General features: G+C 43.0%; 1 protein-coding gene across 2 annotated transcripts; it reads right to left on the bottom strand.

Annotated features, from left to right (window-relative positions):
* Positions 1-1,991: 1,991 nt before the first annotated feature.
* Positions 1,992-20,387, bottom strand: DHCR7 (7-dehydrocholesterol reductase). 2 transcript variants are annotated; one of them, XM_039538435.1, is made up of 8 exons: positions 20,277-20,387; positions 12,731-12,831; positions 11,215-11,437; positions 9,968-10,058; positions 9,198-9,411; positions 8,608-8,812; positions 5,902-6,033; positions 1,992-3,713 (listed from the first exon to the last, which is right to left on the bottom strand). In XM_039538435.1, the coding sequence occupies exons 2-8, from the start codon at positions 12,823-12,825 to the stop codon at positions 3,249-3,251; spliced, it is 1,425 nt and encodes a 474-aa protein (XP_039394369.1). In that variant the 5' UTR covers positions 12,826-12,831; positions 20,277-20,387; the 3' UTR covers positions 1,992-3,248. The 2 variants fall into 2 exon arrangements, with proteins under 2 accessions (XP_039394369.1, XP_039394370.1); XM_039538436.1 differs by having other exon boundaries at positions 20,270-20,288.
* Between the last annotated feature and the right edge of the window lie 1,671 nt (positions 20,388-22,058).

Here is a 22,058-nt window from a genome sequence, read left to right as displayed (position 1 = left end):
GCCCAATCAGGTCAAATGCATCTCATAGAACACCAGACCAACCCAGGGGTAAAGCTGAAACATGTGATTTATCTCATTCCTGAGTGGCTCTGCAGAAGCACAGAGTGGGAGGGACAGGCCATGTTAGATCTTCGTATCACTGAGGAGTTCAAGAGGCCCTGTTGTAGCCTGGTGGTTCTGGTTTCCAATGCAATGGGGCAATCTGATTTTATGTGGGCTTCAAAAGGGTTACTGTAATGTCCCAATTTAGCACCTAGCTGATGCCATATGTTGACCAACTCCTCAACTTCCTTGGGAAGGCTAAATATATAACCAAATACCCCTCACTCCAGATTCCAAAGAAAAGACTGCAGTTGCCACATCTCTTGGGCTATTCCAGTTTAGGATCATGACCTTTGGGCTGCCTGGGACCCTGGTCACATTCCAGGGGCTTACAGACCATGTCCTTTGCCACCACAGCCATTTTGTGTTGGCCTATATAGAGGACATGGTTGTTTTTAGTACAGTTGGCATTCACATCTGATACATGTGATCTCCATGTTGAAATCACCAAAGGAAACTGGACTCATCGCTAATCACCCCCCCCCAAAAGGTAAATTAGGGATGCAGAAAAGCTAATACCTGGGAATATCTTATAGGGAATGGCTGCATTCAACCCCTGCAAGATAAGAGAGATGCCCTGAGGAGTACTTCAGTTCCCACAACCAAGGAACAGATACATGCTTTCCTCAGAGTGGTTGGCTATCACTGAAGGCTAATGACCCACTTTGTAACCCTTGTGGTACCACTGACAGATCTCAAAAAGGCCAATGCACCCAGAGCAGTCCAACAGACAACTGAATGTGATGAAGCCTTTATCAAGATAAAAGATGTTCTCTGTCAGCAGCCTATACTTTGATGTCCTGACTTCTCACTCCTGTTTATACTACGAACTGACACTCCCACAGTTCTGTTGGGAGCAGTACTCTTGGAAAAGTTTCAGGGCGTGGAGCATCCAATACTACACCTATGTTGAAAGCTGCAGCCAGGAGAGACTAGATATTTATGATCTAGATCAGGAGTTCCCAAAGCTGGTTTGCAGCTTGTTCAGGGTAAGCCCCTGGCAGGCCGTGATACGCTTTGCTTACCTGAGCATCTGCAGGTACGGCTACTCCAGCTCCCAGTGGCCATGGTTCACTGTTCCCGTCCAATGGGAGCTGCGGGAAGCGGTGGCCTGGCCCGCGCCACTTCCCACAACTCCCATTGGCTGGGAATGGCGAACTGCCATACCTGCAGACACTCAGGTAAACAAAGTGTCTTGCAGCCCGCTAGGGGCTTACCCTGAACAAGCCGTGAACCAAGTTTGGGAACTCCTGATCTAGATGGTACCTAGCTATCAAATAGGCTGTGAAGGCATTAAGTAACTATCATTTAGAGGCTCCCTTTGACCTAAGAACCGACAATACACCCATTAAATGCTTGCAAGTGATAAGAACATGAATTCTCACATTATTCGGTGATATTTGGCACTGCAACTATGTGCCTTTCCTATGAGACACTGACAGGGCAGACACTGACAGGCCAGAATGCAGACTTCTTTTCCAGGATAAGGGGCTGAGATTAAGCCTTTGTGGTCATTCTGTGGGTGGGAGAGTGTGATGGGGGTCTCTCAAGTTGTCTTTGCCCCCTGCTAAAGACATCAGTGCCCTAATATTCCCTCATCAAGGAAAATCGAATCAGGCTACCAATAAGATAGCCTTCCATAGGCCTAGAGCAAATACTGATAGATCAAGAGTGAGCAGGCTAGTTAAGAACACTTGCCTGCCTCTTCCCAGTAGTGGAGTTGGGTGACAGAGGAGGAGAGCCTCAGTGCTAACCTAGAAGCAGGCCAGGGCCTTGCCTTCAAGTGCTGAAACTAAGCACTTTCCTTTGTTTTCTTCATTTAAAGGCATTGACAACCAGTTCTGAGTTTTGTTACTCAACTGTTTAGAGACTGATGCCAAGCTTACGGCACAGACCACCCAGCAGATGGCCTAAAATTTATGGAATAAGGCAGGGAGTGCCTGTAATACCAAGCTTGGCCCTATAGTGGGTGCTATGGAGCAGCCCCACCTCCCACTGTAAGTGTCAGTAAAGGTACAAGCAAGTTTAATGACTTACTGTTTCACAACAATAATAATTTTTATTATCACTTTTGCATTGCTATTGCAGTCTCTCCTCTACACCAGATTGCAAAGCCACCATCTCCTCACTTAAATCCCTCACCAAGATTAATTTATTTTGTGATGCCTTCAAGAACCTAGTTGACCAAGTCATATATTTGTTTGCCCATTGTATGAGTTAACTAGTCATGTAAGTGGAGAACTTAGTATTTAAATGTACACGCAACCATCACAGTTTTATTTGACAAGACATATGCTTATCGGCTTGATCACTTTTGCTTGCATGCTGTATCTGTCTTTGCCTTTTTTAGGGTGTATACTGGTTAGGGCAAGGACTGTATTCACTCTCTTTGAACAGCTCTATCCCATAGGGGGGGATATTGTTCATGCAGTAAGAGGTGGTCCAATGGAGGAGAGGATGCTCAGAAAGACAGGGGGAAAAAGATATCCACTGTTTGAAAAATGTATTTAATAGCATTGCTTTCTCTCCTTCCCCCCATCCCTTCATTCTGAAACCAGGGTTTTAGCCTCCTTGGTTGTGTCCACTTATAGATATGATTTTGGTCACAAGTGATAAAGATTCAAGTCTCTCACCTGCAGTGGAAAAAACTGTTTCCCATTATACAATATTTGTTTAGAAACTAATTCACATTGCAAGCAAACTGTGCCAGACTAAAATGGGAACATCTGGGCTATATCCTCCACAGCTGCATATTGGCGTCTCTATTAGCCTAGGTCCAGTGATGTCTGTCTATACCTGCTGAGGATCTTGCCCAATATTCTCCCCTCCAGCACACAAACCTTCATCTTTTTCATATAAAGCAACACAATGTGGGAAAGAACACTTCAGGAGCTAGATTATAACAAAAGTTCTTCGGTCTTTAATTTCTGTCTTATTTGGAGAGCTGGCCATTTTAGTGCTGCAATGTTCTAAACAGCTACTGGGAACGTGTTACATTAGAGTGGTTTGAAGAATAACTCTTCATCTTCTTTCTCCCCCACAAGATGTTCTACAGAAAACTGGAAACAGTTTTTGCTGGTGTCAAGCAGTGTGTGTGAACACCGCTGTCCTCAAAAAGGGGTATGTTTTGTCTGGAACTCTCAGTCTTAAAATACTCCTGGTATTAGTCGGTAAGGAACTGCAGTAGTGTAGCGCTTCCAGTCCTTGCCGTATTTACTGGAGCAACGGTGTTCATCCCTGATGCAGCGGTGGGTTAGCAGAATGGTCATGTAAATGATGTAGAAATAAGGCAGGATGTGCTCAAAGCCACAAGTCAGGCAGTATGCCAGGGAGCCCATCAGGTCGCCTGTATAGTTAAAATGGCGCGCCACACCCCAGAATCCTGAAATCATCAGCTTGCTGTAGTATTTGGTCCCATCCACTGACGTGTAGGAGCATTCAATATATTCTGGCTTCTTACCCCAGATCTTGCAGTTCCCATCTGTGCGACGGAAGAGATCTTTTTGGTGGTTGGTCATCCTGAAGATATAATAGCCAACCAGCCCCAACAGCAGGATCCCAACTGCATTAGCTGTTGAGAGCTGTACAGGATGGTAAACCAAATATAAACCCTGCAGAGTGAGGAAGAGTTAGAGGTTTCAGTGAATTTCAGTAAACAAATGTTTCCTCCAAGTTGAGTGGCACCCCCTTTGCCTGGAGGATGCTAGACTACTTCTCTAAGCAAGTGGGGACCCAGGGTAGAGGAGAGGATCAGTGTGAGTAGGGAAACTTGCAAGACTCCAGACCCACACTACAAATTTATGGCCATCTCTCCAGGTAAAGTCACAGGTGGTTCTTAGAAAACCACCCATTTCTCTCACTGTGATGGCATTGTAGGTGACTGTAGGAACAACTCATATGTACAGCATTAAAAGCTCAGGCAGCAAGTAGCCTGCATGCTGTACTCTGCTATCATGGCATTCAGCTCAATCTTGGATGGCACCAGTGAAGCTTCTGGGGACAAGGACAAGGACAAGAGAGAGGCTAGAAAGGTGGGTGTGTGTGCACTGGGGAACAAGAAATAATTAGAAACAAAAAACAGAGAGAAGAACTAAAAAACCCTGAAAAACCCCCACAAAAGGAAGACAGTAAAAAAAAAAGAAACATGATGGGGGGAGTGGGGAAAGAGGGGAAGGAAGAGGACAGAAAATGAACAGAAAAAATAAGAAAGATGGCAGGTAGGACAAGACAAATAGTAGGACATGATGCTTGGAGACACAGTGGGGCCCCTATCCATTAAATCATCCCAATGTGGGGGTGTGACAGAATGCACCCCTGTATTCACACCCTACACACTATTGTAATCAAAGTGTGCCTTGTAAGGTATCATGTGAAAACTCATAATTTGCTGGGCAGCACTGTCCTGTTAAAATAGGTGTGGCAACGTTGAATGTGAAATTATAAGATTCCCCTTATGTTTCAAAACACGTTTCAATCGCCACAGCCGTGCCCAAGCAAAAGTTGGCAAACGGGTCTGTCCTAAACAAATAAATGTGTGTGCTGCTTAATTTGCATTTAAGCAGTAAATAGAGTCATCAAGCAGGAAGGAAGACAATGGAAGTTCAAATAGCTGAAAAAAACAGCAGGGAATATCCACAAAGACTCTTTGGCTCCTGGGTCTCATCTGGAAAGGTTTTTCCACGTGGGTGACTGTAACTATAAAAAAAGAGGAACAAATCTCTCAAGGCACCGCTCTCTCCCCCTCTGCTTATCACATTCACTGCATCTGAAGAGACAAAGGAACCAGGCACTGGACTCTAAATGGTTTGGTCAGTAAGACTGCTGAAAGCATGTACTGAGAAAACAAACTACATTAGATTCAAAGCAAAGTGAAGTAAGGCACTAGGAGGCATTATATTTTTAATTTTTCCTGTAACCATTTCTGACTTTTATGCCTCATTATTTGTACACAAAATCTCTCTCTGTAGTAATACTCTTGTTTTCTCTAAGCCAGTGTGTTCAAATTGAAGTGTCTGGGAAATGCCATTTGGTAACAATTTATGTGCATGCATATTATTCCCTTAAGGGAATAACAGGCTCAATATATCTGTACTGTCCAGGAGAGGGTTGGGCAGTACAGGACATACATTTCTGGGGAAAGATCTGGGACTGGGGATGTGTTGGGGTTACCTTGTGGTAATTTTTAAGCCTGGTAAGACCCAAGGTGTGGCTGTTTGTCTGCAGCAGCACTCAGGCTACGTCTACACTCGGGCCGCGTATCCGATTTTTTCAGGATCGATATCATATCGCGTCTCATCTAGGCGCGATATACGATCCCCCTAAACTTCTATCGATTCCGAACTCCCAACTCCCGAGCGTGTGGCGGCGCGGCGCGGATATGGAGCCCGGACATCATCGCGCGCGTGAGGGCGGGGTAAGTTATCGATATAAGATACTTCGACTTCAGCTACGTTATTCACGTAGCTGAAGTTGCGTATCTTATATCGATTTTTCCCCTTAGTGTAGACCAGCCCACACACAGACATAGCTGGGAGTAAATTACCGGTACTTTCTGGAGGCTGTTTGTGAGCAGCAAGGCATTTTAAAACGGCACCCCATGTCACAGGGTGCCTAACAAAGGAATGATAGCTAACAGTAGTGGTTCCAATCTATTATGTTACTCAACTAAGTTTACCTAGAAGCCATTTATTTAGGATGCTAGTCATGCTGCCGAGGAACACATTTTTAGGATTTCTATATTTACTTTTAGCTTCTTCTGCTTCCATGAAAATGCTATTCACAATATAATTGTATTTTTACCTGCAGAGTGTAGAGGTAAGGCAGCCAAACGCAGTCTCCCCAGCCCAGGTACCATCCAAAATGATCATGGCAGATATCAATAGTTTTCAAATACCAAGCTTCATTCCAGAAGAAGTCCAATACATAAATACCCTGGAAATAAATGTCTTGTGCTTAGAACAATGCTCTGTTGCTATTAAAACATCTGCCATAGTTACCCAGTCTCAGGGTATGTCTACACTACCCGCCGGATCGGCAGGTAGTGATCGATCTCTTGGGGATCAATTTATCGTGTCTAGTGTAGAAGCGATCAAATCAATCCACAATCGCTCTGCCGTCGACTCCGGAACTCCACCGCGGCGAGAGGCGGAAGCGGCGTCGACTGAGGAGTGGCAGCAGTCGACTCGCCGCCATCCTCACGGCCAGGTAAATCGACCTAAGATACGCTGACTTCAGCTACACTATTCGCAAAGCTGAAGTTGCGCATCTTAGGTCGACTCCCCCCCAGTGTAGACCTAGCCACATTGTACTAGAATCAGGCTGCTGGTTTTATCTTGTGGCAACAGCCTGATAATCTTTCTGCATTTTTACAATGGCAAAACAGAGTATTTTTTTAAATATTACAATTGTACTAATGCGCACACGTATAATTGGAATTCAGTACTTTCAAGGTGAATGCTAAACCAACGCTAATGTTCCTAGCTTATTACTTATTAGGGCCAACCCATTCTAGACAGACAATAGTAACAGCACAGCCCTGCTGTGGAATGGAATGTGATGTTTGCAGGCAAACAAAACCAACTTAAAGCCACAGACACCCTTTAGGCATCTCACTGTACCTAGATAATGTTGATCATCTGATCATGAGATCCAGTGCCAACGTAATGTACACAAAGGCACAGTGTCAAGTATCAGAGGGGTAGCCGTATTAGTCTGGATCTGTAAAAGCAGCAAAAGAATCCTGTGGCACCTTATAGACTAACAGACGTTTTGCAGCATGAGCTTTCGTGGGTGAATACCCACTTGCATCCGAAGAAGTGGGTATTCACCCACGAAAGCTTATGCTGCAAAGGCACAGAGGTGCACTTCAAGACACATTTGAGTGTTAGTCTTTAACTTTGTGTTGGTTTAAGTTAGATCATTAATCTATGTAGTTTGTCAGCTTTTACCCGACAGAGATTTCAACATATCCTGGTCACAGCAGGACTGTCAACAGCCACAGCAGGCGATGGAGTGACTTCCTGGTCTTTCAGCCCATCTCCTTATTCCCCAAAATGGACCAGAATAAACTGCTCTGGTACAGTGGCCTTGATTCACATGCCCAGGACCAACAGCTTCCAAAGCCTCATGGCTTGTTTACACTCCTGCTTATGTCGATGTAAGTTACGTTGCTCAGGGGTATGAATAAGCCACCCCCCTGAGCGACATAACTTACATCAACTTAAAGCGATGTCCACACTAGCGCTATGTCGGAGGGAGATGCTCTCCCACTGACGTAGCTTCTGCCTCTTGTTGAGGTGGAGTAATTATGTCAATGGGAGAGCGCTCTCCCATTGGCATAGCACGTTTTCACCAGACGCGCTACAGTGGCACAGCTGCATTGGTGCAGCTGCGCTGATGTAGTGCGGTAGTGTAGACTAGCCCTTAGTCTCCTGGCTGTTCTCTTTTGCTACGCTCTCATCTGAACCCCTCCTTTATTTTGGTCAATCTCATGCCTTTGTCTCCTCTCTGTTCCAGTTCCTGCCTACTCCTCTCCAAAACCAACCACCTCTAGAAACATCTATTTTATCACTAGCTATCTCACTCAAAAAGCCATGTGATGATTTTAGGCTCCTAAGTCATTCTAACATCTTTGGTGCCACATGGCTGAAAATGATAGCAAGTTTTTTTTAAAATTGAAAAAGTTCTGTGCCTGCACAAGGCTGGGATTCTAGCTGTTATCAGCCAATATCAATCCTCAGTCAATGAATCCAAATTATTAACCTTTTAATTTTTTTTTTAAAGTGCGCTTTTTTTGATTACACAAAAAATATATTATAAATCTGGAAGTCTTAATTTCTTTTGAGCATACATTATAAACAAAGCAGAGAATATTTTTTAAAAATGAGTTAATCATTTGGATACCAGGAGTCACACCAAAAGGGATTTTGCAGTTCCACAGGTGTAAACATCTACACAGAAATATTTAACTAAACACATTTTTTTTTTTTTAGCAGCTGCTAGCACTATTTTAGGCTCCATGCTGGGAAGGTGCAGTGTCTTCCCCTACATTGTGCTCAACGTCTTTTGGCAGTGAAGGCAACAGAAGTTCTGTGCACTGAGAATCTCAAAGGAGGGAGCTCTGAATATGGTTGGGGAGGGAAAGAAAGAGGGACACGTGGCCTCAATCTTGATCCCATTGAAGACAATTGGAATTTTGTCAGAGTCCAAAGGAAACAGTATCAGGCCTGTTTCAGGAATATAGACTGAAAAAGACAAAATGTATTTCTTAGATTAAATAGGTCCCTGGTCCTGCATCAAGCTCTGCAGATGTGGACGTGACTGTGCCACTGACTTCTGTGGGACTCTGCATGAGTGTAAGGGCTCACACTAGCAGGTCCCGATGCATGATCATGGCTGAGATTATTTTATGTCAACAAGAAATAAATTCAATTTTATCATGAGGATTTAGTCTGTTTTAATATCCACAGTTTCCAACCAGGTTTAATTCTACCATTCCAGACTTACCTGTAGGACATTGACAAGGATCATCGAGTTGGTCACCTGACCATACAGTTCCTGTTGTTTGGCAGCGTAGGAGAGGTTAATTAGAGTCCAGGCTACAATACCAGGCCGGCCATTGAAGAACAGCTTGAAATCAAACCACTTCCCTATTCGAGGGTTAAATTCAATCCCCATCATATAGTCATAAAATAAATTGCCAGTGAATTTGCTAAAAAGGTATAAAAAAAATTGTAAAGGTAATACATTCACATGCAGCTGTAGCAAATTAAGTTTAAATATAGGTTTCAATTCATTTTCCAATACATGAACTATTGTCATTTTGTGAACTGAAGTTGTGTTAATACATAAAACCAAGTAATTATTAAGATGATACAGGTTGATCCAATGAAGGTAGTACATTATAAAGGTAAGTTCTGACTCTAAGATCTTCCTAGTTTAGTTTTGATATGTCTTTTGACCAGTCATAGCATTTTCTAGCCAGATTAAGATACTAGTTAAAAATTCATTTTTATCACTGTACTGAAGAAGATTCAATGTTCACATGTCAAAGTTCCCCATAACACTACATTATATGAGTATTAACAACAACATACCAATCATTGGGGTTACTGGGGAAAAGGTAGCTTTTAATCATTGCAAATGTGGAAACTGCGTAACCCAGAATATTAGCACACCACAGGAGAGGAATCCAGTTGTCAAAAAGGATGCTGGGTGAGAACCAGTGGAAGTAGTAAGCATTTGCAAACCAGAGAGCATGGGTAATGATCCAGGCTTGAAGTCCATTGATTTCATATTTATTTACTGTGCCTAAAGAGGAAGAGGTAAATTGTTCAACATTCTGTGATACTGCATGAATTAGGTATAAAAGAAGCATGCCTTTTATTAGCTCTGGGCATAGACACTATCCAGGAGTGCAGATCCACTGCCCATTATGAAAATGAGTCTTTCCATCGTCCTCTTTGATCCTCCTGAAGCACTTAAAGATCTCCTTCTCCCAAACACTTAAGTCTTATTGTGGCTTCCATCCTTCAAGCCAACAAAGAGCTGATGACACTCTAGTATAGTCATCAACATAGCTGCCTAGGCCTGGTCTTGGACTTCAGAAAGGGGATGGGAGGTGGGCAGGGAAACATGTTTCTTAATTGAAGTTAAATAGCTCAAGGTAAAATCCCAGTGAACACAAGGAAGTGTGTAGTTTTCACACAACCTAATTCTCTAAAGTACATTATAAGAGTGTTTGTCTATATTTCCTACTTCCAAATAAGTTCAATTAACTATAGCAGGCAAGAGATCTAATGGAGGTACTGTCATTTAGAAGGAAATACACATTGTATGTGCTAAGGGAAAAAAAGCAAACCCTTACCAGCAGGGGTCAGAGCACCTTCTTGTACTCCTCCTACATATCCAGGTAGAAACTTGTGGCAGAAATCAGGAACTAATATATATAACATCACCTACATTGCAAAGAATGCAAAAACAATAAATAATTGGCAGGGCATAAAACATTTAACACCTATATACACACACAAGCAATGCATAAATATTAACTTGTAAAAGACCCCAGTATTGAGAATGCACATATGCAGACCCACCAAAAGGTCATGTTTTGATAAGAGAAGTTTATGTATCCAAAAGATTTAAGGTTGTTTTGTTCAATAAAAATAAAATGTATAAGCTATTTTGTGTGCTTAATTAAATTCTAGTTACCATCCTAATACAGCTTGACACAAATCATGAGCAGAGAACGACTTGACTAGTAAATAACCAATATATCATTCACCATTAGCTAACATAGTAAAAATGTACAATTAACAATCTGAAACTATAAAGCTATATAATTGTTTAAGTAAATGTATGTTACAATGTACCGTCCTAAGTAGCAAAAAAGTGTACCAAATCTAATGAAATGTTCTATTTAGTTGTAAACCAACATGTTTTAATGGTTTCATCAAGGGAATGCACCTTTCTTTACAAAATAACTGAAGTACAAATGGAGAAGTTGATTAAAATCAATGCTTTAGATTGATTCCATTTGGTGATTTAAATCGCCTTGATTTAAATCCACCTGCCATCACCCAGTTATCTTGTGTAACCCCCATCAGAGCGCATTACATTGCAGTGCAGTCATATCGCCTCAAGCTGTGATCTTGTCAGTTCTTGACAGAGGGGCTGAGTCTGAACTTGGATGAGATATTTTTTAAAAATGCACATTCTGCAGGAAGTGATGTTGGTGATTCACTTGGTGACAGCCTTCCCCCTGAGTCAGTCAGTACTGACCCCAGTGTTCCACAGGGTGTGGAATGAGACTGGGGAGGAATGCTGCCCTATTATAGAAGGCTTCCATCACATGAGGCATAAGTGATATCCAAACTACAGTGACGATGAAGCAAACCAGTGCGCGTTACACTCAGTTTGCCAAGTGCTTAAGATCTACTTGGATGTCAGAAACGATATTCATTTAAGATTGTTAATTTACTTCCTCTATCCTTTTCACATAATTGGGTTCACTAGAAAAGTAGTCATGAAAGGAGATAAGCAACATATGCCTAGGTCAAATATGTGGAGTAATTATCTGACTTCAGGCTGTAATACAGAAACTGAAAGATTTACCTGGAAAGTGACCCAACATATATAGATGTTAGCAGCTTTCCAGCTCAGGGAGGGTGTCTTGTTCCAGATGTCGGAGAGATGGGAATTCCCCATGAGCACATCAATGATGGGGTCCGTCAGAGAGCAATGGTACTGATCACACGACATTATAAAGTAATATACGATGAGTGGAGAAAATGTAAGCAGGAAGAGGATGCTGGCCAAGGAAAACCAGTCTACTTCCCTGTAACAGAGACACAGGTTATCGGAATTTTGCATTGAAACAATGGGTCTGTCCCCATCGAGTTTCAATTTTAGAGTTTGTCAATCACACTAAAATGTGCTGCTTTGTAAAGCATAAATTCATTTGCTCATTAGCAAAAGTATACAGCACAGAAACTACTATGGTAAAAACAAAAGTCTGAAGAGAGTGAGCAGGGAGAGGTTGTATAGTTTGTGAAGTGCTCTCTAGGAAGTAGCTATTTGTTGCCAAGCCCAGGAGGTGAAGGCTGGGGCTTGCGTTTAAGGCACTGGGTTTTCTACCACAGACTCTGTGTGACCTTGGGCAAGTCATTTTTGTGTCTCTGTGCCCAGTTCACAACTTTCCATCTCAAAAAGGTAGTGTGAGGTCTAATTATTTAATCCACAATGGAACAGCTTTAATGGGAGAAACCTACATCAGCACACTCCATAGCTCAGTGGTCAGAGCACTCAGCGAGGATTTGAACAGGGGTCACTCACTTCTCCCACTCTGGCAGAGGGGGTGGGATGGAAATTGAACTTGGGGATCCCACATCCCAGGGTGAGAGTGGGAACCACTAGGCTAAAAGTTCTAAGGTGGGCACTGTGCCAGACTGACAATAGCCTGAATGAACTTATCGAATTAAGTTAAACCTTACTGAATTAGGGTTAATACCTCTAGGGTACCTTGTAGTAGAAACACAAATGTTAATGTACTATTGTGAGATTATATGGAACTTCTTTAGCACAAGATTAATGCAGTCTCCAGGAGGGAGGAGGAAGTTCAACAGTCTTTTTTTGGAACAGTATGTGTGAAGCGGATTTCTTAGGAAGTACCTCAAAGTGAGGGAATGCAAATTCTCCCCCCTCAACCCAACTTTTTGAAGATATACCCTTGGGAGAGAGACCCACTGTATATTAAATTACCTGCTTCTGGAAACTCCAGATCAAAGACCCCTGATCTGGACTAAACCTGTTATGAGTTTGCTTGTTCTGAGTTGAAGCTGTGATGAACTGGTAGGGTAACCCACAAAGACTCCCCTAGGGCGGGTGGGCTGAAGGATATAAAATAATCTAATAATCCCCAATAACAAGTCTGTGCTACAGCTGTACTTCAGATATGTTGTGTTTAGATAACTCATACTGTAATTCTGAATTGAAGGCTGGTGCAGCCTTTGTTTATTGAGGAGCTCTAGTCTTTTGAATATTGGGGTCAAGTTTGTAAAAAAAGTGGTAGTAGCCGGAGTGGATAGTATCACATTTGATGTCTGTTCAGTCAGTGACAAGCCTTTCTCACCAGGCTCTTCCCCATTGGCCTTGAGATGCTCCAGAACCATTTGGGATGCTCTTGTGTTTCCTTTCTTCAGATTTTCCTTCGGGAAAGGCTGCCATTGGATCCTACATGAAAGAGGATTACATTGTGTTATACCATCTGGTCCCCCCAACAATTAGTTGTGCATTATCCTTTATAAATGAAATTTCTGATAATCTTGGATTGTATCAGGCAGCTGGACTCTGATTAAAAACAAACAAAAAAAACCCCTTATATTTGCCTGCATATAAAACTGTAACCTAAGATATTGTTGATGCCAAGGGGTCCTGTAAAACTTATTGCCCAATGCAAGATTTTTTATTAACTGTACAATACCTGGAACATTGTTAAAGATGACCTGCAAAGGAAAAATAAGATTAGAATTGTACCTTAACTACCCACCAGCTCTGATACACACCCTTGTTTTTTTTTTTTAAGCACCTTGCAGAGATTGCCTGAAAGGGTTCTGCCTTCCTCCACCTGTCCCAGCTAAAGAGGTTTATGCCGCTTAGTTTTCTTTACCTTGATTTCTAGTCTCTTTGTGAGTTCAACCCCCGTCTCCCCTCTAGGCTTTAAATTGAGCTGCTAGCCTTTTTTAAAAGCAGAGCAGTGTCTTCACTGCTATTTTAACCTGAGTTAAAGAAAAACCCCTGAAGGAGTGAGATTGAGTCATTATTTAAAACAAAAATAAAAAAATAAACGACACCATCTTACAAGTATGTCAGGCATTTGACAAAAGTTAATTAGTTAGGTGTGACTATAAAACTTCAAATAAGGGCTTGTCTACACGGGCAATTTACAGCGCTGCAACTTTCTCGCTCAGGGGTGTGAACCCCTTCCCCCCCCCCCCCTCCCCCCCGAGTGCAGCAAGTTTCAGTGCTATAAAGTGCCAGTGTAGACAGCGCACCAGTGGTGGGAGCTGTGCTCCCAGCGCTGGGAGCTATCCCCTCGTGGAGGATTTTTTTTTTTTTAAGAGCACTGGAGAGCTCTCTCCCATCACTGCACCACAACCACACAAGGCACGTTAAAGCACTGCCAAAGCAGGGGGGTGCAGCAGGGGATGGCTGGAGACAGCGGGTGTGGGGCTGGCTTCGGGCAGGGGGGTGCAGCAAGGGCTGGCTGGAGACAGGGTGTGGGGCTGGCTGCGGGCAGGGCAGGGGGTGCGGCAGGGGCTGGCTAGAAATGGGGTGGCAGGTACCAGGGCTGTCCCTAGATATTCTGGGGCCCTACGCAACCCCCCCCCCATGGGGGGGTTCCCCAGGCCTCCGTGGGGGGCCCCAGGCCTCCAGGGTGGGCAAGGCTGGCTTGGGGCTGGGGAGGAACCACCCCGCAGCACTCACCGGCGGCACGGCTGGGGCTGGGTCTCTGTGAGGGCAGGCCCGGCCCTGCTTCAGAGCTCCGGGTAGCGGGAGCAGGGTAGGGCGGGGGGCCCTGTGGCCGAGCCAGAGCAGCAGGGAGCAGCGCAGCACCCCCGGCATCCAGAGGAGGAATGACATCCCTTCCCGGCCAGCTGCAGCTGATCAAAGCCACAGCGCCCCCTTGCACAGGGGCGGGAAGCGGGTTACATGTTTGGCCAGTGCCGGGTGAGCATCCCAGACATTTTGGGCACCGCTTTTTGGCGCCCTCAAATCTTGGCGCCCTAGGCAGCCGCCTAGTTTGCCTAGTGGTTGCACCGGCCCTGCTGTAGATGAGGCGCTGGCTACATCAGAATCATACAAATTACAGATGAGACTTACTAGGCCACATCTAACTATCTACAAGAACCACACACTATAGTTATTTTTTCTGCTTTGTCCTGAATTTCCCTTTCTCCTTAGAGGTCACCATCTGGTAACCTGAAACGTCCCTCAATTACTTTTGCACCTGAACTGCTCTTCCTTCTCCTTAACTCTTCATTTTCTATCTCTTGACAACACAAGAGATAAGCAGATTCCTTCCCCAGGCAAGTCTAGATATTTGGAATCTGCTTGTTTACTGCTCAGACAGGAATGCGCTGGTTGCTGCTAATGATGTAAGTTTTAGATATCTGAAGTTTAATTTAAATATACCCCAAAGCAAGCATTTATTCCTCCACGGAAACAAAGACCACCGTATGTATGTATTTAACACAAAGGGAATTATATCTGGTTAGAAGGTGAAGAGATCTTAAATACCATCAGTAGGACCACAGGAATGATACTCTTGTTGTACAATCAAAATATAGGGAAAAAAATTTCTACCCCATAAATTTGAATGAAAGCATACTTCCAGAAATAATTAAAGATGCATTATGTGTAATCTCCCTTGCAGCAGATTATGGCGATTACTTCTTGTCCTACCTTCAATGGACATTGAGAACAATTGATCACTGCCCTCTATCTAATTAACATATGTGAAGACTGTTATCAGGCCCCTCTTCAGTTTCTTTTCTCATGACTAAACATGCTCGTTTTTTTTAACTTCTCCTCATAGGTCAGGTTTCCTAAACCTTTCGTCATTTTTATTACTTGCGTCTGGACTCTCGCCAATTTGTCCACATCTTTCTTAAAATGTGCTACCCAGAACTGGACATGTAATCCAGATGAAGCCTCACCAGTGTTAGAGCAGAACAATTACCCCTTGTGTTTTAGCTATGACGCTCCCGTTAACACCAACCAGAATGTTAGCCTTTTTTCCACTGCATCACATTGTTGACTCATATTCAATTTGTGATCCGCTATACCTCCCAGATCTGTAGTACTGCTGCCAACCCAGTTATTCTCCATTCTGTAGTTGTGCATTTGATTTTTCCTTTTTAAGTGTAGTACTTGCACTTGTCTTTACTTAATTTCATTTTGCTAATTTCAGACCAATTCTCCAACGTGCAAGGTCAGTTTGAGTTCTGACCTTGTCCACCAAAGTGTTTGCAACCCCTCCCAGCTTGGCGTTATCCACAAATTTTATAAGCATACTCTGCACCCCATTACTCAAGTCATGAATGAAGTGGACAAGCAAGTGCACATGAGCTTCCAGGGTGATGCTGTGGCAAAAGAGGCTAATGGGGTCTTTGGATGATTTTCTGGAATCAGATCATGGACTTTAAAAAAAAACAAACGCCTTATGGAAAGGCAGACTGCACCAAAGTATGCAGCAATTTTATGCAGAAATTCATGAAAAAAAACTTCCCTTCTGTGTAAAATGGGGTCTTACACAAATCTTAAATGCTTAAGAAATGCTTAAATATAGGGGTCACTAGTGATCAACACTAACCAAAAGAGCAACCACTGCTCAGTTAATTACAGTATTTTTATTATAATAAATAGCAACTTCTTTACTTATTTTACAATTTTAGCATCAAAGTGAACAAGTGCAATGGATTATATCAATTGAGTACACATCAATAATTAATGGAGAAGCATGCATCTTACTCATTTCACTTGCAGTTAAATCTGTTCACAGAATAATTCTAAAATTTGACCCTGGGCTATTTTCATCAGAGATTTCTGGTCATGAAAGTTGAAAGAAAACAAGGAGTAATTTTGGTGAATGCATCTCAAGGTAGCGACCTCCATCTTATAGCATACCATTCTCTGATTGTTCAGACAAAAATGAAATGCCCCTGCCCCTGAAAAATCCTTTATCTGCTCTCTCTGTAGCACTTTGCCATGTCACTTAAATATAGCATTAATATTTAAAATAATGTTTCAAATATTGATTAGTTCAATAAGTCATCCAAATTACAAAACCAGTAGAGCCTATTAAAGCAAAGTTGTTTTCATTATACGTAAAAAGTTATTGGGATAAGATACAAACACTGGGAACCATGTTGTATGTTTCCACAAACTTGGTCAAACTGAGGGCTGGCATTTCTAGGATGGAATGTTGGAACTAAAAGGAGGTGGAGATATACTAGCCACAGACAGAATTCTCCAAATTCTATGAAAGAGCACCACGCCACACTGCTGCTGTATGTGTCTCACAGCAAATACTAAAGACTCTAGTTGGTTCAACCAATTGTAATACAGTATATAGGAATAGGGTACTATTTGTTTAAGCTGTTTGTAAGCACACTAGTGGTGTTCACTGTTTTCTATATTTTAGAAACTATCACAAATCACTCAGAGCAGCAGTAGGCATTAAGCAAGCCTTGTATTTTTACATATAGTTGATAAACATGATATTAGGGAACAGGGTTGCCAACCCTCCTGGATTGGCTGGGAGTCTCCCGTAATCGAGCTTGATCTCCCGGAGGCTATTGAAGCCAATCTGGGAGATTTTAGGCCGCTGAAAGTCCGGCGGCGCAGTGGGGCTAACGCAGGCTCCCTACCTGCCCTGGCTTCACACGTCTCTCAGAAGTGGCCAGCAAGTCCTTCTAGCTCCTAGGCAGAGAGGTGGCCAGGGTCTCTGCTCACTGCCCTCACCCCGCACACCGACTCCGCAGCTCCCATTGGCCAAGAACCGTGGCCAATGGGAGCTGCGGGGGCAGTGCCTGCAGGCAGGGGCAGCATGGGGAGACCCCCTGGCCGCCCATGAGCCTAGAGCTGGCAATGCTGGCTGCCCGAGGTAAGCACCGCCTGGCTGGAGCCTGCACCCCCTCCTGCACGCATCCCAACCTCCTGCCCCAGCCCTGAGCACCCTCCCGCACCCAAACTCCCTCCTAGAGCCCACACTTCCTCCTGCACCCCAACCCATAGGCTCTAACTTCCCCTTTTTCCTGAGGGTGCTTGACCCTCCCCTACCCTCAGCCCTGCCCCCCACTCCACCCTTTCCATGAGGCCCTGCCCCACCTCTTCCCACCTCTGCCCCTCCCCCATTCCAACCCCTTCTTCAAAGTCCCCAACCCAACTCCACCCCCTCCCTGCCCCTATTCAACCTCTTCCCCAAATCCCTGCCCTCGACCCGACTCCTGCCCTGACCTTGCCACTTTCCCGCTCCTCTCCCCCCATACCCCTGAGTGTGCTAACGCTGCCAAACAGCTGTTTGGCGGTGGCTGGGGGGGGAAGCGCTGGGAGGTAGGCAGAGGAGCGGGGATGTGGCGTGCTCAGGGTGGAGGAGGAGGAGGGGGGGAGCAGGGAGAGCTTGGCTGCCAATGAGTGCAGAGCACCCACTAATTTTTCCCCATGGGTGCTCCAGCCCCGGAGCACCCACGGAGTTGGCACCTATGGCCCAACCCTCTGCCCCAGGTTCAGCCCGGAGTCCCCTCCCACACTCCGAGCCCCTAGGCCCCACCCCCCAGCAAGCGACGGAGGGAGGGGGGATGGAGTGAGCAGGGGCAGGGCCTCGGAGAAGGGGCGGGGCTTCAGGAAGAGGCAGGGCAAGGGTGTTTGGGTTTGTGGGATTAGACATTTGGCAACCCTATTAGGGAACCAAGTGTGCCCAAGAAGTGAGCTTCCTGAAATGCTCTCTCTGAACTTCAGTGAGTCCTGAACATTGTGAACATGCTATTTCTCTGACCCGACCCTCAGCATCTTAACCAGAGCTGGGTCTGAAGTAAAACTCACAATCCAGAAACCACCTTGGAGGAGGAATTAATGGAAATTTTCATTTCACTTGGATCCAGACTTGTGGGATCAAACCACCTATAATCTTTGTGGTTTCCCGATCCACTTGGTTTTGGTCTTTAAAGTCCATGCATAGACCTCTTTCTATTCACTTTCCCATCCAGGTCTCTGTGCAGTACCTGGGTGTGTGTTGGGGGGCAGACTTTTAAAATTGTGTAACCTTATCTATTGCAAACTCTGCTCTAGTGGATACTTCCCCTCCTCATAAAACCTTGTAAACCTTAGTTCCTTTTAGTGCTGTTTCCTCTGTGACCACTTCTTACATCCAACTCTTAAAGGGAGGTGTGACTAGAATGGCTACTGGCTCATTGTTCCCCTTTGGAAAGACAGCAGTAGCTTTTAAAGATACGATATTAAGTTTTGTCAGTTAGAACTGGGCTACAATGATCATATTCCTATGTCCAGAATTCTGAAAATATGTTTCATCTTTATAAAGAATTATTCTATTTATTATATAAGCACAAACTGTGATTTTTGTAGTAGGGGAATAACACAAAGATCATAGAGTTAAAAAAATGTAAGTTATTTTAAATAACGATAATTAATGTGGTTTTCACTGTCATTCTGGATCGTAAGTGTGTGTCAGGCCCATCTCATCAGAGTGATTTATAAAAGACATACAGCACCACTGAAATGCAACCACCTCTGGAATGGCTGGAAGCACTCAACAACTGGCAAAAAACATGCTACAAAACTGAGAGAGGTGGAAAAATTTTGGCAAAAGACATTTGCATGAACTGTGATGAGCTCTTTAATTCACAAAAATAAGACAGGGTTCATTTAAAAACAAAATCAATAAATAACCAAGGTCCTAACTCAAATCAGCTCTCCTATAGGATACTGTAAACTATTTTGCAGGTTGAAAGAAAATAGCAGCTGTACGCAAAAGACTCATTCAGTAAAAATTGATGGATCATGGATGATTAACTAAAAACCATGATAAATAACAAGGGTTTCACTAGCCATCAGTCTTGTAGGTATTAAGCAGAGGAATTTTTTAGCACGTCATACAACAACCCCCTCTCCAAAAAAAACCCAAAACCATGATAAATAACAAGGGTTTCACTAGCCATCAGTCTTGTAGGTATTAAACAGAGGAATTTTTTAGCACGTCATACAACAACCCCCTCTCCAAAAAAAACCCAAACAAACCCTACTTAAAGCTTGTCTATTTATTACACACAGTTTAATCTTCCACTTTCTTTCACTCGGTCCTGCTAAATGCTATTTTCCCTTCCCTCCTAAGGGCCAATATGGCTTTGAACATCATATTTAACAACAAAAACCATACAGTGTATGTGCAGATAAGTCTTTAACAGATCAAGAATCAACTAGTTCCTGCAAGCATGAAGCTTGTTTTACATAGTGGTCAGTTTGTATATATATTTAAAAACAGAAGTTGCATAAACACATGTTCTTCCAATTTCCCTGTAGAACTCTTAAGATCAGGTAGCACATCTTTTCTAACATCAGTCTCTTATTCCCTTCCTGTGTTGCTCAAATTGCTTTATTTAACTTTGCAAACAAATGCTGCTTTACCAAAAAAAAAAAAAAAAAAAAAAAAGCAGCTGTAATTCTCTATCAGAATTGGAAGATGCTGTTAAAAGGCAAGGCAGAGAAAGGAAGCTGCAAAAACAGCCTCACAATATGGAGCAGACTGCCACCAAATCAAAAATAAACAGCAAAGCAAAATGGTCACATTATAAAGGACCACAGCTACTCCATTTCTAGCACAGGTCAGAAAACAGTATCTGAGACAGAAGTTGAGGAAATGAAAACAAAAATCCTTTTTTTGGTAGTCAAATTTTCATTTTTGTCTATGTTTTCTAACCATATTCTATCCATTACTGCTATGAACCTGTTGTAATACATTTTGCAACATGTATATGCGTACTGTTGCTTATTAAGGATTTATACAACTGCTTATCAGATTTACTCATTGACTCTGATCTGTTTCAAATATATGTTTCTATTCTAATTAGAAACACGATTATAATATACATACTCCTTACCCCTTCTTTGCTTGTGGTTCCACCCCGCTGAACTCTTAGGAGTACCAAAAAAACCAGGCTATTTCAGGCTAGTTAAAGCTCTTTAATCTTTGCCACTCCCTCAGGAATTACATACTAAACCTACTGTCCAATCACCTGCATGTTCTCTTAAACATCACATGGTGCTACACAGCTGGATTGGTGCAACTGTTCAAACCACCAGCCAGCTCATGAAATAACCATGACAACCACCACCCTATGAATATCTTATAGAAAAAAATCTAGACAGAGAGGGGTGCTGGAACAATTTGTATAGCGGGGGAGGGGGGGAACTGCTGAGAGCCATTGAACCAAACTGTAAACCCTATCCCAGCAGCACCCCCAGCACTCCTAGTTCCAGCACCTATGTAGACAGATAAAAAGTGAACTATTTATCTTTTAATCTGAGCACTCTATGCACTTGCAGTCTTAAGGTTAGTTCGAAGTAGTGCATTTGTGTCTGTGCCATTTATGACTGCAGCAGAGATCTTTGACTGTGCATTGTGGTGCAAGAGTTTAAGTTAATGATTACAGGAATAATCCATTTAATTTTTGAAGTCATCATACTTTGTACATCTATAGCACCTTCCGAGAATCTCACTGTGATTCACAAACATTAAAAAAGTCTCACAAGATACTTTATAGGGACAGTCTGAATATTTGAGGCTTTTTCTTATATAGAAGCCTATGCCCATAATCACTCAGTTGTGCAGCATCCTGTGTGCTATTTGGTTGTTGCCCTCCACCCTAGAACTGGCTGCATTTCAGTGTTGCAACTTTTGCAATTGTAGCATGAGCCCTGCGCTATTTGGTGTTTTTCTTAAAGTCACAACTTCTGGATTAATGTGATTGCATAAGATTCTCAGCTTTCATTAAAAACTCTAGTAAATTTCTAGCCTTCATAGTTGCAGAGAAAAGTCTGAAAATGTGGTCTGGAGAGTTTTCAGCCTCAGAAGGCAAATATGAAGATCTCCAAATTATTAATTTTAAAAATCTTATGATTTTTACAGCAATCTGATTATTTTTGGGGCACAATTCATGATTTTTGAGTGCTTGGGTTTGGCAACACTGTTTGTATGTAATTTATAAAGAGCCTTTGGATTCTTTGGAATGGATACTATCATATAAATGTAAAATATTTTAAAAATAATGTTCACTTTGCTATTATTATTGTTGTTATTATTACAGCAACATGTATGGGTTCCAACTGAGATTGCGGCCCCAGTGTGCTAGGGGCTGTACAAACACAGAGAGAATGTCCCTGCCTCAAAGAGTTTAGATCAGAATCTAAATTGACAAAAGAGAGAGGAAACAGAAGTGAAGTGACTTCAAAAGTCACATAAGTGAGAGGCAGAGTCAATTAGAACTCAGTTCCCTGACTCCCTCTCTAGTGTGCTACATTATTGACTACAGCATACTGCCTCACTACAATCTTTTCCACTGCAAACTAAGTTGGGTTCAGTAGTTCACTCAGCTAGGGAACCAGGAGAGATTACTTCCATATCAAATGAGGGGTGAGATGAAAACATAAACCATACCAAACTATACCATTTTTTCACTGGACTGTAACTGTGAAACTAACATAACTTTATAATCAGTCCATACATAGAAAAATCATAGTTTATGCTTTTGAAATAAATAATGATGCTGCTTCCAGATTTGATGGCTGAGCTGATGGCCACTACAATCCTACCATCCACAGAGTTGGCACATTACATACAATGGCCACCTTAAGGGCTTGATTCAATGTAATCAGCTGTCAGA

The sequence above is a fragment of the Mauremys reevesii genome, linkage group 4 (assembly GCF_016161935.1).
Source record: "Mauremys reevesii isolate NIE-2019 linkage group 4, ASM1616193v1, whole genome shotgun sequence".
NCBI lineage: Eukaryota > Metazoa > Chordata > Testudines > Geoemydidae > Mauremys > Mauremys reevesii.
This window is presented reverse-complemented; position numbering and strand designations above follow the sequence as displayed.